The following is a 15391-nucleotide window of genomic DNA, read 5'->3' on the forward strand; positions in this document are numbered from 1 at the left end:
CAACGTTGGTGAGGCTTATCGGGCGATAAGACCCCACCAACAAACGCTTTTCCGGCTCCTCAGTTTTCGGAATCAGTGTGATATGTGAAGTTCTGAAGGACAGTGGAACACGGTTTTGCTCATAAGCTTCATTGATAACCTTCAGGAGGAGGTGAGCTATCATTGGCTTAAACATTTTATAAAAGGACGCCCCTAGTCCGTCAGGGCGCGGTGCTTTACCAGCTGGCAGAGGGTCTATTGCGTCCTCTAGTTCTTCGACGCAAATTGGCATTTCAATTCGCTCCTTTTCTTCATCATCAAGCTTGGACATTAGAGACAAAAACCCTGCTTCAAAATCCCCTACCAGTTTTTGCGAGTGACCATGTAGGTCTTTGAAATGACCGGCAATTACATGTTTGATAACACTGCCGTCCGACGAAACATCATTCCCACTTCGAATTTTCCGTATTTCCTTACGGCTCGCGTATCGCTTTTCGTCCGATAAAGCACGCTTTGTAGGTGCTTCAGCGGCCCACAGCTTCTCAGACCGTGCGCGAATAACCGCCGCTCTGTACTTATCCGTATCTAATCTTTCCAACTGTATCTTGATGCTCCTTAGTTCTTTGGAAAATGTACCTGGTTGAGCGCATTCTATACCAGTAAGGAATTCTAGTTGCTCACACAGGTGTTTTTCGTTTTATTTCTGTTCAAATCGCAGTTTACTACTTTTTCAATTGCCTTCAGTTTAACTGCCTGCTTAAATTCTTCCCAGCCCACGGCAACACTTATCGGCTGCTCTGCGAGCAACTTTTTTAGCTCCTCTTCAACGTCCTTAACATAACCCTCGTCCTCCAACAATTTCGTGTTGAGTTTCCATAGGTCCCAATTAAAGCTGTTTTTGCTTTGATTCCTGCCGAAGTTTGCAATCACTAGACAGTGATCACTAAAGCACACTGGTCTAACCTCATACGATGCACACAGCGGCACTAATTCGAGCGATACATACAACCGATCAAGTCGTGCGTGGCTACTGCCTTGAAAATGAGTGAATTGCAGTTGAGTAGCATTTGCAAACACACTTCCAACATCTTCCAAGTTGTGACCGTGAATAACTGAAATCAGGATCTCCGCACTCTTATCCTTCACTGTCAAGCGTTTTACACGGTCTTCAGCACGACAAACACAGTTGAAATCCCCCAACAAAACTATGATCTTTTCACAATCTAGGTACGTCTGGAAACGTTCAAAAAACATTATTCTCTCGGAAGCTATATTAGGTGCATACACGCACATAACTCTGAAGTTTACATCGTAATGTGAAAAATCAACAATCAGGAGCCGGCCACTTTGACACGAAAACAGCGACTGCACATTTATACCAACATTGTTACGTATGAAAAGGGCACAGCCGCCAGAGGAACCAACTGAATGACACACACAGACGTCGAAATGCAGTCTGAAAGCGGACACTATTCGATCTGTCGCTTCTTGGCTATCAATTTTGGTTTCTTGAACAGCTACTACGTGCAGATCGTTCTCAATGAAAAGGCGGTTAAGCTGGCACTGTCGCCTTCTTGGTCCGAGGCCCCGTACGTTTATTGTAGCTACACGTAGCGCTTCAGGGAGGTTGATTGCCATGTCGTAGAAAGAAAGGGACCCTATCTCATGGTGTCTACATAAACGACAAACCCCGGAACCCCATGCCACCAGTGTATGGCATGAACTACACAAAACTACGGAGGCGGTTTACCCGCCTGCCGTGATTCTACAGGAATGTTCGGACGCGGCTTCAAGGTCGAACGCCTCATACCTGATGTTTTAGTCGGCGGCTCGTCTCCGCCACTGGCACCAAGTTGGGGCACATTCGGAGCGAGTTACTCGTGCGGCTGTTTTCCGACCGTTTGGCTGACCGCTGTACCGAGAGCGTCCATGGGCTGGGTGTCGCTAACCCCAGAGTCAGATAATGTCACAGCCGCACCATTCGGCACGACGGCAACGGCCGATGCCAACTCTGGGGAAGACTTCTCGGGCGTTGCGCCTGCGACAGGTTGACACTCCGGTTGTTCCGTCTGTGGGGTGCCCACCATGGTCTCTTGCAGCGACGATACAGTGGCCACTCTCGATGCCTCCTCCGCGTCGGCTTCATCCATGAGCAGTTCGACAGCGTCTACGCTGCTCACGGGCCCGGCGACGCTGGCGTACGTCCGAGAACACTGGTTCTCGTGATGTCCGAAGCGACGGCAGGAACCGCACCGTGGAATGCGGCAGTCGCGCCGAATGTGGCCCGTGCCTCGACACCGCAGACAGAGGGGAGCCCTGCCCGCAACGACCACAAGGGCTAGCTCTCCAGCGACGTTCACCTGGTGTGGCAGGTCGTCCAGCTTCACGCCGGCATTCAACTTCAACGTCACCAGCCTCGTGGTCGAACCCTTATCCGCCACACCCTGTGCGCGCCACCGCTCCTTAGATATGTCGGTCACTTTGCCGAACGGCGCGAAAGCGAGCCGCACGTCCTCTTCCGGTACGCTGGGCAGCAGCCAATGTAGCTTCATTCAGACGTCTCGGTTCGCCGGGTCAATCACGAGGCATCGAGCAGCTTTCACTTTCAGCTCACCCATTTGCACAATCTTCTTTACGCCCACGTCGTCCTTAAAGGTTACGGCCCAAACGTGGCTCATGCGGTACGCCCCGAGGGCGATAACTTCCGGCAGGAGCGATAGGGGAGCGAGCGCATCCCGGAAATCTTCCACCCGGTATGGGCGGACCCTGATGTCTCCGTGCAAGAAAACAGTGTTTAGAACGAATCATCCTGTAGGCAAACTAGGCAATACGACCTGGTATTCTTCGCTTGATGCAAAAATCCTGTCACCGCGGCTCGACATGGCCGCTGTAGCCGCTCCAACGGAGCTCGTCATAACACGTCCGTCACGCTCGGTGGCCGGAAGTGGAATCACTATACTAACGAGGAGGCGCAGGGAAGAGGCTAAGTGCTGTTCTGACATGGCGCATAATGCAAGAAAGAAACAAAAACTAAGCTCCCCGTCGGGGAATCGAACCCCGGTCTCCCGCGTGACAGGCGGGGATACTGGCCACTATACTAACGAGGATTTTTTTTTCTTTATTGCCTGATCTGCGGCCAATACAATACATGTTTACATATACACACAATCGTAGTTAAAAGCGCTTGCCAACCTTTGGCTAGCACATGTGTTTAAAAACGCTTCAAGTTAACAAGGTCATCTAACACCGGCAACCACTCTGGTGGGTCTGTTCTCGATTTACATACTTCACGAATGTACAGTACACTTTCCATAAAGTACTCTCTGGCGGGCCTGGGGTTTAGATCTGCATGATGTACCGCCATCCGAGTGCGCCATATGCCGTGCATGCATAGTAACATTATCATATCATGCGGCACCCCTCCATCGTTTGATGTAGGGAGAAAGCGGATGCCATATGGTGTTAGCGGTAAGTCCTTTTTTAAAGTGCGTTGTATTGTGTCCCACAGAAAAACAGCATCAGAACACTCAAGAAAAATATGATCAATTGTCTCTGGTCTTCTACAATGGAAACAGTTCACTGTCCACGGAACAAAAATACCTTTCTGCTCGAGCTATGGTTTCGCTGGTAGAGTTGCAGTGTGTACTTGAAAAAAGGAGCTTTTTTCCGAAGGTCGAACTGGCATCCGCTTTACTCTCTTCAATACATCTTCACCTTTACCTTTTGGATACATCAAGCGATACATTGGCTGTGGCATGCATACATCAACAACATCCTTGTACAATTGCCTTCGGGTTACGTCACCCAGGTATTTTACTGAAAAGCGTGCTTGGAGAAATTGAAAGGACCCAATAACCTCTCGAAGAAATCCGCGCACACTTGATCCTTTAACACGAGTTGAAGACACAACAAAAGATGGCACATGATCACACAGTCGGGTTTGAATCACAGTCCTTAAAAAGGCATCCCCTTGGTCTCGCACGAACAAAAACCTCGAAACCACTTGTTTCAAGAACAAGTGAGCCAAACCCAGTCCGCCCCCTTTTAATGTACGAAAAAGGTTCGTGCGGCTTGTGCGCTCACATGTCGACCTCCATATAAATACTGCGAACACCCTATGTAGCTTTTGTATGCTCCCTCTCGATGCACACATGACTTGCAGAACATACCAAATTCTCGCTACGAGAAACAGGTTACAAACAGTTGACCTCGCGAAGATGGATAGGTCCCGCTCACCAAACTTCGCGGTTTGTTCTTTGAGCTGCTCTGCTTCCAGTTTCCAATATTTCGACGTGTCTTTGTAGTGTTGTAGGGGTACACCGAGATACTTCGTTGGCGAGCGTGACCATTTCATGTTTTCAAAACGTACTCGCGTGGGACCCCATTCCCCATGGCAGATTCCTATAGATTTTTCCCAGTTAATGCTGCTTCTCGTCATCCTGCAGAACTTTGTTGCTGCGCTTAATGCGTTAGTGATACTGGTCTCATCAGTGCAGAATACAGCTATGGCGTCCGCGTATGCTAAAAGCTTAACTTCACTTGAGGAAAATCGATAACCGGTGATAGCATTGTTGGTTATAATGCTTAAACAAAAGGACTCCAAAAACAAAGCAAATAGTAAAGGCGACAAGGGACACCCTTGCTTAACAGATGATTTTACTTGAAATGGAGTGGTAATGCCTTATTGACTACAATCCTGGTGAACATGTTAGTATAGCATAACTTAATTCCTTCTATTAGTAACTTCCCGACGTTCACATGTTGCAAGATACTGAACAGGATTTTGTGAGCGACTTTATCGAACGCTTTCTCTAAGTCTAACTGTATCATTGCTACCCTCTCACAGTACGCTTCACAACACTCTAGGATAGTTCTAGTCACGTGGATGTTAGTTTGAATAGAACGCCCCCTGATACCACACGTTTGGTGTGTCCCTACCAACATCTGTATTGCGCGTTGGAGTCTTTTGCCTACTATTTTCGCAAAGATCTTATAGTCTGTATTAGCAAGCGTTATCGGTCGGTGTGCTCGTACTGACAACAGCGTAGTAGGATCGTCCGATTTGGGAAACAGCACCATATGACTGTGTCTAAAAGACGGAGGCAATTGCCTTATGCTGTATGCTTCTTCTATTACGTGGTGCAGGACTATAGCGAACTCGCCTTTAAACGCTTTATAAAACTTGGCGCCGAACCCGTCAGGTCCCGGCGCTTTGCCTGAGTGTAATTCGTCTATTGCACACTACTTCTGTGATGGTAATTGGCGCTTCCAAACTTGTTTTTATCTGATCTTCTATTTGCGGCATGAGCCTTGAGAATTGCGTTTCAAACCCTTCTTCCAGTTGTTTCTCCCGACCAAGTAATTCACAGTAATAAACCACAAAAGCGCGTTGTATCGCCTGGTTATCTCGCACAACCTTGTCCCCGAACGTTATCGCTCTTATTTCGTTGCGCGTAGCATAACTTCTTTCGTCCGATAAGGACCGTTTTGTTGGAGCTTCACCCATGTACAGAGTTTCTGCGCGCGCACGGATTACCGCTCCCCTGTATCTGTCTACGTCGATTATTTCTAATTCGCTCTTTACTTCCTTGATTTCCTTACTGAATCGGCCTGGCGACGATGCTTCGGCGCTTAAATAAAAATCCAACTTAGTATGCAGTTAATTTTCTTTCTTCTTTTTGTTTTTGCTCATTACACCAGCACTTTCTATCGCAATCATTTTCGCCTCTTGTTTAAACAGTTCCCATGCCTCACTGTAGCTTTCCTGCCTACGAACAAGCAAGTCGTCAATTTTTCTTTGAATCTTTTTAACAAATGATTCATCATCGAGAATCTGTACGTTGAATTTCCACAAATCCCAGTTGAATTTGGGCGGTTTTCTCGGACCCAGCATCACCATGACCAAACTGTGGTCACTGAAAGAAACGTTTTTAACACCATACTCGGTGCACACAGGTACTACTGTTGCAGATACATAAATTCGATCCAGTCTGGCTAGGCTGCCTCGCTGGTGATGGGTAAACCATTGTGATGTTGGATTCGACATAAATAACCCTACATCTTCTAGTCCGCGGTCGTCAACCAGCTCGTTCAAAAACAACGAACTCGCATTTCGAACAGGCGCCTGCCTAGTTCGGTCTTCGGATCGGCACACACGATTAAAATCACCCATCATTACGATGATCATTTCATCTGTGTTTAGGTGGCACTCAACTGACTTGAAAAACATTTTGCGTTCACCCTCCTTATTTGGAGGGTATAAACAAATGACTCTAAACTTGTTACTTTGCATTATAAAGTCACACACTATTAGACGGCCCCTGCCACAAGTATAAACACTTTCAATGGTTGCTTCCAAGGACTTTTTAACAAAAACGCCACAGCCACCCGCTGTGCCAGTAGCGTGCGAAATGCACACATTATAATGTGCTCTGAAAGGTTCCACCATGCGGTTTGTTGCTTCCTCACTTTCAACTTTTGTCTCTTGAATAGCAATGACGTCGAGGTTGTTTTCCATGAACAGCCGACTTAGTTGACACTGCCTTCTCCGAGTAGACAAGCCGCGCACATTCAGCGTGGCCACATGCACACTAGTTTCTATGTTCACTGCCATTTTTTTTTCTCAAGGAGCTCCCGAACCGCATGGTGTTACCTTCGACTTTGGAGCCCCCCGATCGAAATCTCATTTTCTCCACCTTGCACAGTCTTTTGCAGCCTACAGTTCATAGACATGGCGCTTTTTTAATCGCCGCGAGAAGCTGTCCCTGCCTTAACCATCGTACCCTCGTTGGCGGCTCCGACACTCACTTGGCTGAGGATCACGTCGGTGGCATCACCGACGGTTTCCGCTCGGGTCTCGGCTCGGGTGGAATTTTAAGTGCCGCTCTCAAAGACAGCCTTCGGTTGGGCAGAGCTTTCACTGGTGGCTCCTCGTTGACTTCGTGTCCTTTGCCGTGCAAATCGTTGCTGCTTTCGGCGTGAAGTCGTTTCGTTGCTGTTGGCATGGTTGGCATCACGGCGTCTTTTTCCTGAGTTTTCCCAGGCGATGCACAAGTAGCTTCGCTTCTATTTCCACCATTCTCGTCCGAAGCGTTTTCCGTCGCAGGAGAAGCTTCCGATATACTCTTTGTTTGCGCGTTACCTGGTCCTTCTGTTTCAGGAGCAAGTGCGGCATCCTTGTCTGCAGTAGGTGGCACGCTCCCTCCACCAGCTGCTTCCTCTGCGTCCACTTGGTCCATGAGATGTTCTGCCTGGACTTCGTTGCCCGCTCTGATACCTGCCACATTGGCATACGACCTAGAGCACATAGCTTCTTCATGGCCGTATCGCTTGCACATGGCACAGCGAGGCTTTTACACTCCCTCCTGATGTGCCCTCGGCTATTGCATCTCAGACATAACGGCGGGCGCCCCGGTGCGACTAGTAGTGCCGTACTTCCAGAAATGCGTATTTGGTGAGCCAAGTCCTCCAGTGTAACACCGAGCTTTATCTTGAGGCCTACAGTGCGGGTAGAGGAACCTTTGTCTGCCATACCCTGAACGCGCCATCACTCCCGAGAGAGGTCAGTTACTTTGCCGTATGGGGCTAGTGCCACACGAATATCTTCGTCAGGGACGTTATGAAGCACCCAGTAGAGCTTCAGCCGCACATCCTGGTTAGCCGGGTCGATGAAAAGGCACCGTTTTCCTTTCACTTGAACCTCGCTAGCTTCCAAAATTTTCCTTGTCGCTTCTGGGCTGTTAAAGGTGACCGCCCACACATGGTTCATCTGGAACGCCCCCAAAGCTAGCACCTCAGGGAGCATTCCGAGACGGACCAACGTGTCGCGAGGATCTTCCACACGAAAAGGCCTGGCTTTCAAATCGCCATGAAGAAAGACGGTATTCAAAACGCACGCACCTGTTGGCAATTGCGGCAGCACAACTTGATAATCCTGGGCATCACCAGCAAACAACCTGTTTCCGCAGCCCTCTCGGGCCGCTGACACCGCTCCACCGGAGCTCATGATAACACGTCCGTCACGCTCGGTGGCCGGAAGTGGAATCCACTATACTAACGAGGCGGCGCAGGGAAGACGGCAAGCGCTGTTCTAAAATGGCGCAGAATTAAAGAAAGAAACAAAAACTAAGCTCCCCGTCGGGGAATCGAACCCCGGTCTCCCGCGTGACAGGGGGGATACTGGCCACTATACTAACGAGGCGGCGCAGGGAGGACGGCAAGCGCTGTTCTAAAATGGCGCATAATGCAAGAAAGAAACAAAAACTAAGGTCCCCGTCGGGGAATCGATCCCGGGTCTCCCGCGTGACAGGGGGGGATGCTGGCCACTATACTAACGAGGCTTTTTTTTTCTTTATTTCCTGACCGAGGACGTACACAAAAAAGACACATGTGACATCAATAACATGACAAAATAAAAGATCAAGCATTGACTTAAAGCTTCGGCCTTCCTTAGCTGAAGTTGTCGGATTAAAAATCCCTCATATGTGACAACCCTTCAAAACTAACCAACCATTCTGACTCTAGTTTTAAAGCTTTCTGTTCTTCCACATATGCCCGTATGCTCTCCCTAAAGAGCTGTCTCGCTGAACGTGCATCGACGTCACCATGCTCTACAGCCATTCTGCTTTTCCATATGCTGTGGAGAGCCAGTAGCATCAAAAGATCCAACGGTGTATCATTGTTCGCTTCTACTGGCAAGAATCGAATACCATGTAGGCTTATGGGTAGTTCCTTTTTAAGCGTCCTCTGGAGCACGTCCCATAAAAATACGGCGTCCCAGCATTCGAGAAACACGTGTTCAATCGTCACCTCTTTCCTGCATATTATGCAGTGGACACCCCAGGGTACAAAAAGCCCTTTCTGTTCCTTCCATTTCTTTACCTCCAATGTTCCAGTGTGCAGCTTAAAAAAGAACGTTTTCATCCCTGCCGGCACCATCATCCTCTTCACTCTTTTAAGAACATTTTTGCCCCCGGTAGACGAGTACACAGCTCTGTACAACGGTTCTGGAAGCACCACATCGCACAAGTCTTTATACAGTTTTTTCCGGTTTACACTCCACAAATAGTCTAAAGTAAACCGCACCATCAAGAACCTGTACGCCAAGACCACTTCCCTTAGATACCCGTGGACACCTCCTGACATGCGGTCAGAAGAAACGACAATTCCCGGGAGAGCTTGACCCAGGCGTAACTGACAGACCGTACGAAGAAATGGATTTTTCACATTCCTCAAAAACATGAAACGATTGACTAACTGGCGCAGAAACAGATGTGCCAAACCAAGCCCGCCGTCCTTCACCCGGCGGAAGAGATTTGTCCGACTTGTCCGTTCCCACGAAGACCCCCACACAAAGACGGCAAAGATACGATGCATCTTTTGGACATTAGCTCTTGAACAATATAACACTTGAAGCACGTACCAAACTTTTGTCACTAAAAACAAATTACAAATCATGGCCTTCGCAAACACCGACCACTGCCATCCATTCCATTTGTCCACTCTATCTTTTAATTTACCGACTTGGTTTTTCCAGTATGGGTCACTGTCCCGATACGATTCAAGAGGGGCACCAAGGTAGCTGACAGGGTTGGTAACAAATTTCATGTTAGCAAAAATGCCTGGGGTCGCTGGCCAGTCACCGTGCCAGAAGCCCAGGCACTTGCCCCAGTTAACAGCACTGCCGCTTACAGCGCAAAAATCTTTTACAGTTTTCACAACTTCTACGATGCTTTCGTAGTCTACACAAAACATCGCGACATCATCGGCATAAGCCAAAAGCTTCACTTCTGCTTGATGCAGCTTGAAGCCCCGCATTTTCTCATGCTTGATAATGCTTAAACATAAGGGTTCAAGATAGATACAAAAGAGAAGAGGTGAAAGGGGCCAACCTTGACGAACTGAGCGTTGGACAGCAATACTGTCACCGACAGATTTGTTCACAATTAGTCTAGTTGTACAAGCACTGTAAGCCATAGCCACTCCTTCTCTGATGACGCATCCGACCTTGACATAGTCTAATATACACAAAAGCAAGTCGTGGGGCACTCTATCAAAAGCCTTTTCAAGATCTATATGGAGCATTGCTACTCCAAGTCCACCAGCATCGCAACATTCAAGAATGGCCCTCACGATGTGAATGTTCGTAAAAATGGATCTGTCTTTAATACCGCATGTTTGGTGGACTCCAACAATATCTTTAATAACTGTTTGCAGTCTTTTAGCTAGTATTTTCATAAAAATTTTATAGTCGACATTGGTTAAACTAATCGGCCGGTAAGAGGTAACACTGCGTAATTGACCTCGGTCCTCCGTTTTGGGAATTAGCACAGTATGAGAAAATGCAAAGGACGGCGGCAGCACATTAAGGTCATATGCTTCATTATACACTTTTTCCAGTACCGGCGAGAGAAAATCCTGGAAAGCTTTATAAAATGCGGCGCTAAGTCCATCAGGGCCAGGCGATTTGCCGGGGTTCAAATTCCCAATAGCGCATTTCACTTCGTCCTCCGTGATGGGGGTCTCTAGCACACGTGTCGTCTTTTCGTCGAGTTGTGGCATTAAAGGCATATAAACTCTCTTGAAACTCTCGATATCAACTGCACATCGTGCGAACTGCTGACGATAATGCTCGAAGAAAGCTTGCTGGATTTATTTCTTTTCATTGGTAGTGGTCCCTTGGTATTCAATTTCATCTATCTGATTCCTTCCAGCGTGCCACTTTTCTGTGCCTAACGCCCTTTTTGTCGGACCTTCCCCCCTTATCAGCCGTTCGGCTCTAGCTCTGACAAGGGCACCGCGATATCGGTCAGCGTCGAGTAGTTCAAGCTTGCCCTTAAGGGCTCGTATGTCGTCTATGAACAAACCGGGGTTATTGCTTTCCACATCGATTAGACGCTGTAGATTCACGCGAAGGGACCTTTCTTCGGCTCTTTCTTGTCTGGCTATAGCGCTCGATCTTTCCAATGCTGTCATTTTGACATTCTGTTTAAAAACTTCCCATTTAGCCCCTAACTTTGTTACGCCTTTGTCATTCATATTTGCTATATGCCTTTCAACGTCGGCTTGGAAACTGTCATCAGATAATAATTTTGAATTTAACTTCCACATTTGCCAGTCAAATCCTTGACTTTTAGTTTTGTTCCCAGCGATAGTGACGGTGACCAAGCAGTGATCGCTGAACGATACTGGCTTAACGTGGTATTCGTGGCATACAGGCACCAGATCAAGAGATATGTACATCCTATCGAGTCGAGCGTGGCTAGAAGCCTGGAAATGAGTGAACTGTGCCGCTCGTCCACCCTCCAGACACCCAGCCACATCAACAAGGTTAAACTCATTTACCAATTCTGCGAGAACACGGGTGCTGGCATCACTATGCGGCCTTCTACTCGTTTTATCTGATGCGGAGAGTACACAATTGAAGTCTCCCATTATCACAGTTAGCCTTTCAGAGTTGCAATACTGACGAATACCTTCAAAGAAATCGCGCCTTTCGCCCACGCTGTTCGGTGCATAAACACAAATGATGCGCCATTCGTATGAATACAGCACGAGATCGCAAACAACGAAGCGGCCATACGCACAAGTCGTGACAGCTTGAATTGTGACACCAAGGCACTGACGCACAAACAGCACACAACCAGCCACTGCTCCAACTGCATGACTTACAATGGCATTGTATCTTGAAGTAAAAAGGCTAACCATTCTCCCGGTTTCTTCTTCACCATCAACTTTAGTTTCCTGAATCGCGATGACGTCTAGCTCCAGCTCGCTAACCAAACGAAACAGTTGATTTTGCTTGCGCCTTGCTGCGAGCCCTCGAACATTAATAGTCGCGAATCTAATGGCTTTGTCTAGACAAATCATTGGTGATGAACGAATACCCGGGAGCATGGTCATACCTTTAGTGATGTCTGTGGCCGAGCACCCCGCCATGGTGTCAGGTGTTAAGTCTGAGGTGGGAGCGATGCAGCCCCCCCTCTTTTCTCTAACAAGTTCGACCTAGTCCGATAGGACGCCCGCCGTACCGCCGTGGAAGTCTTTGTTGGCGGGCCTTCGACGTCTGCATTCTCGTGACCTGGTGTTCGGTCCTCCGTGTCGTCGTGTGTCCGCTTCGCTACCGCTGCCGAGTTCGCTGCCTCAGATTCGACCATGCTGTCTGTCTCATGAATGAATACTGTGCTGTGACTGAACTCCGTGTCCCCAGTTGAGTTGCTGCTGCTGGCCACCTTAGCGTCCGCGACGCCGACGGAACACGCTTGCAAATTCTTGACACCCTGTTCCTTGACCTCGACCGCGTTTGGGGAGGGGGGAGTGACCGTTGTTTCTGCTGAGCTGGTGCCTGACTCCTTAGCTGCTTCTTCCGCATCCGCCTCGTCCATGAGGTGTTCCGACATGTCGTCGTTCCTCACGGGTCCTGCGACGTTTGCATACGACTTTCCACACTGCGGTTCGTCGTGGCCGAAACGACGACAACGAGCGCAGCGCGGAACCTGGCACTCCTTCCGGATGTGACCCGTCGTCTTGCAGCGAAGGCACAGGGGAGCCCTGCCCGGAACGACGACGAGCGCTGGCTCACCGGCAACTCGCAGCTGGTGTGGGATGTCGTCAATTTTCACCCCTGTCTTCAGCTTTAGGGACACGGTGCGCGTAGTTGACCCTTTGTCGGTGACGCCTTGTGCGCGCCACCTTTCCCTTGCGATGTCAGACACTGTCCCATACGGCAACAGTGCGGCTCGCACGTCTTCGTCAGGAACGCCATGCAACAGCCAGTGAATCTTTAACCGGACGCCCTGGTCGTTGGGGTCGACGATAACACAGCGATGGTCCTTCACTTTCACATCACTGACAGCGAGCAGCTTACGTGTGGCCTCGGCGTCTTTAAACGTCACTGCCCAAACGTGGTTCATTTGGTACGCCCCCAGGGCGACCACCTCTGGGAGCAATCCAAGACGAACCAACGCGTCCCTGAAGTCTTCAACTCGGTATGGTCGAGCCTTCACATCACCATGCATGAAAACAGTATTAAGCACAATGCGCCCGGTTGGCAAACTTGGCAGAATCACCTGATACTCGTCAGCCGAAGCGTCAAAAAACCTGTTTCCGCGGCCGGCCTGGGCCGCAAACGCCGCTCCGCCGGAGCTCATGCTTCTGCGTCCATACACGCCGGTGGCCGGAAGTAGAAGTCCATACTAACGAGGCGGCGCAGGGAAGACGGCAAGCGCTGTTCTAAAATGGCGCAGAATGCAAGAAAGAAACAAAAACTAAGGTCCCCGTCGGGGAATCGATCCCGAGTCTCCCGCGTGACAGGGGGGGATACTGGCCACAATACTAACGAGGCGGCGCAGGGAGGACGGCAAGCGCTGTTCTAAAATGGCGCAGAATGCAAGAAAGAAACAAAAACTAAGGTCCCCGTCGGGGAATCGATCCCGGGTCTCCCGCGTGACAGGGGGGGGGGGATACTGGCCACTATGCTAACGAGGCGGCGCAGGGAAGACGGCAAGCGCTGTTCTAAAATGGCGCAGAATGCAAGAAAGAAACAAAAACTAAGGTCCCCGTCGGGGAATCTATCCCGGGTCTCCAGCCTGACAGGGGGGATACTGGCCACTATACTAACCAGGCGGCGCAGGGTAGACGGCAAGCACTGTTCTAAAATGGCGCAGAATGCAAGAAAGAAACAAAAACTAAGGTCCCCGTAGGAGAATCTATCCCGGGTCTCCCGCGTGACAGGGGGGGATACTGGCCACTATACTAACGAGGCGGCGCAGGGAAGACGGCAAGCCTTGTTCTAAAATGGCGCAGAATGCAAGAAAGAAACAAAAACTAAGGTCCCCGTCGGGGAATCTATCCCGGGTCTCCCGCGTGACAGGGGGGGGATACTGGCCACTATACTAACGAGGCGGCGCAGGGAAGACGGCAAGCGCTGTTCTAAAATGGCGCAGAATGCAAGAAAGAAACAAAAACTAAGGTCCCCGTCGGGGAATCTATCCCGGGTCTCCCGCGTGACAGGGGGGGATACTGGCCACTATACTAACGAGGCGGCGCAGGGAAGACGGCAAGCCCTGTTCTAAAATGGCGCAGAATGCAAGAAAGAAACAAAAACTAAGGTCCCCGTCGGGGAATCGATCCCGAGTCTCCCGCCTGACAGAGGGGGATACTGGCCACTATACTAACGAGGCGGCGCAGGGAAGACGGCAAGCCCTGTTCTAAAATGGCGCAGAATGCGAGAAAGAAACAAAATCTAAGGTCCCCGTCGGGGAATCTATCCCGGGTCTCCCGCCTGACAGGGGGGGATACTGGCCACTATACTAACGAGGCGGCGCAGGGAAGACGGCAAGCCCTGTTCTAAAATGGCGCAGAATGCAAGAAAGAAACAAAAACTAAGGTCCCCGTCGGGGAATCTATCCCGGTTCTCCCGCGTGACAGGGGGGGATACTGGCCACTGTACTAACGAGGCGGCGCAGGGAAGACGGCAAGCCCTGTTCTAAAATGGCGCAGAATGCAAGAAAGAAACAAAAACTAAGGTCCCCGTCGGGGAATCTATCCCGGGTCTCCCGCCTGACAGGGGGGGATACTGGCCACTATACTAACGAGGCGGCGCAGGGAAGGCGGCGAGCCCTGTTCTAAAATGGCGCAGAATGCAAGAAAGAAACAAGAACTAAGGTCCCCGTCGGGGAATCTATCCCGGGTCTCCCGCCTGACAGGGGGGGATACTGGCCACTATACTAACGAGGCGGCGCAGGGAAGACGGCAAGCCCTGTTCTAAAATGGCGCAGAATGCAAGAAAGAAACAAAAATTAAGGTCCCCGTCGGGGAATCTATCCCGGGTCTCCCGCCTGACAGGGGGGGATACTGGCCACTATACTAACGAGGCGGCGCAGGGAAGACGGCAAGCCCTGTTCTAAAATGGCGCAGAATGCAAGAAAGAAACGAAAACTAAGTTCCCCGTCGGGGAATCTATCCCGGTTCTCCCGCGTGACAGGGGGGGATACTGGCCACTATACTAACGAGGCGGCGCAGGGAAGACGGCAAGCCCTGTTCTAAAATGGCGCAGAATGCAAGAAAGAAACAAAAACTAAGGTCCCCGTCGGGGAATCTATCCCGGGTCTCCCGCCTGACAGGGGGGGATACTGGCCACTATACTAACGAGGCGGCGCATGGAAGACGGCAAGCCCTGTTCTAAAATGGCGCAGAATGCAAGAAAGAAACAAAAGCTAAGGTCCCCGTCGGGGAGTCTATCCCGGGTCTCCCGCCTGACAGGGGGGGATACTGGCCACTATACTAACGAGGCGGCGCAGGGAAGACGGTAAGCCCTGTTCTAAAATGGCGCAGAATGCAAGAAAGAAACAAAAACTAAGGTCCCCGTCGGGGAATCGATCCCGGGTCTCCCGCGTGACAGGGGGGGGGATAC

At 50.0% G+C, this 15391-nt stretch overlaps 1 protein-coding gene, 1 non-coding gene and 3 pseudogenes across 2 annotated transcripts; all 5 read right to left on the reverse strand.

Moving 5' to 3' along the window:
* Positions 1–1701: 1701 nt before the first annotated feature.
* Positions 1702–2894, reverse strand: LOC146179884 (uncharacterized; annotated as a pseudogene).
* A 120-nt stretch (positions 2895–3014) lies between these two features.
* TRNAD-GUC (transfer RNA aspartic acid (anticodon GUC)) lies at positions 3015–3086 on the reverse strand. The gene has a single exon. It is a non-coding gene; the product is annotated as a tRNA-Asp (tRNA).
* Positions 3087–3092: 6 nt separating this feature from the next.
* Positions 3093–4199, reverse strand: LOC146179886 (uncharacterized; annotated as a pseudogene).
* A 2598-nt stretch (positions 4200–6797) lies between these two features.
* LOC146179887 (uncharacterized) lies at positions 6798–7984 on the reverse strand (annotated as a pseudogene).
* Positions 7985–11884: 3900 nt separating this feature from the next.
* On the reverse strand, positions 11885–13127 carry LOC146179888 (uncharacterized). The gene is made up of 2 exons (XM_084580285.1): positions 12244–13127; positions 11885–11894 (listed from the first exon to the last, which is right to left on the reverse strand). The coding sequence occupies exons 1-2, from the start codon at positions 13125–13127 to the stop codon at positions 11885–11887; spliced, it is 894 nt and encodes a 297-aa protein (XP_084436411.1).
* Between the last annotated feature and the right edge of the window lie 2264 nt (positions 13128–15391).

Source organism: Amblyomma maculatum, chromosome 9, assembly GCF_055883805.1.
Source record: "Amblyomma maculatum isolate TAMU_Amacu chromosome 9, ASM5588380v1, whole genome shotgun sequence".
Lineage (NCBI taxonomy): Eukaryota > Metazoa > Arthropoda > Arachnida > Ixodida > Ixodidae > Amblyomma > Amblyomma maculatum.

Excerpts from the sequence above, each read along its gene's own strand:
- LOC146179888 (XM_084580285.1), bottom strand. The coding sequence starts at position 13,127 with ATGAGCTCCGGCGGAGCGGCGTTTGCGGCCCAGGCCGGCCGCGGAAAC.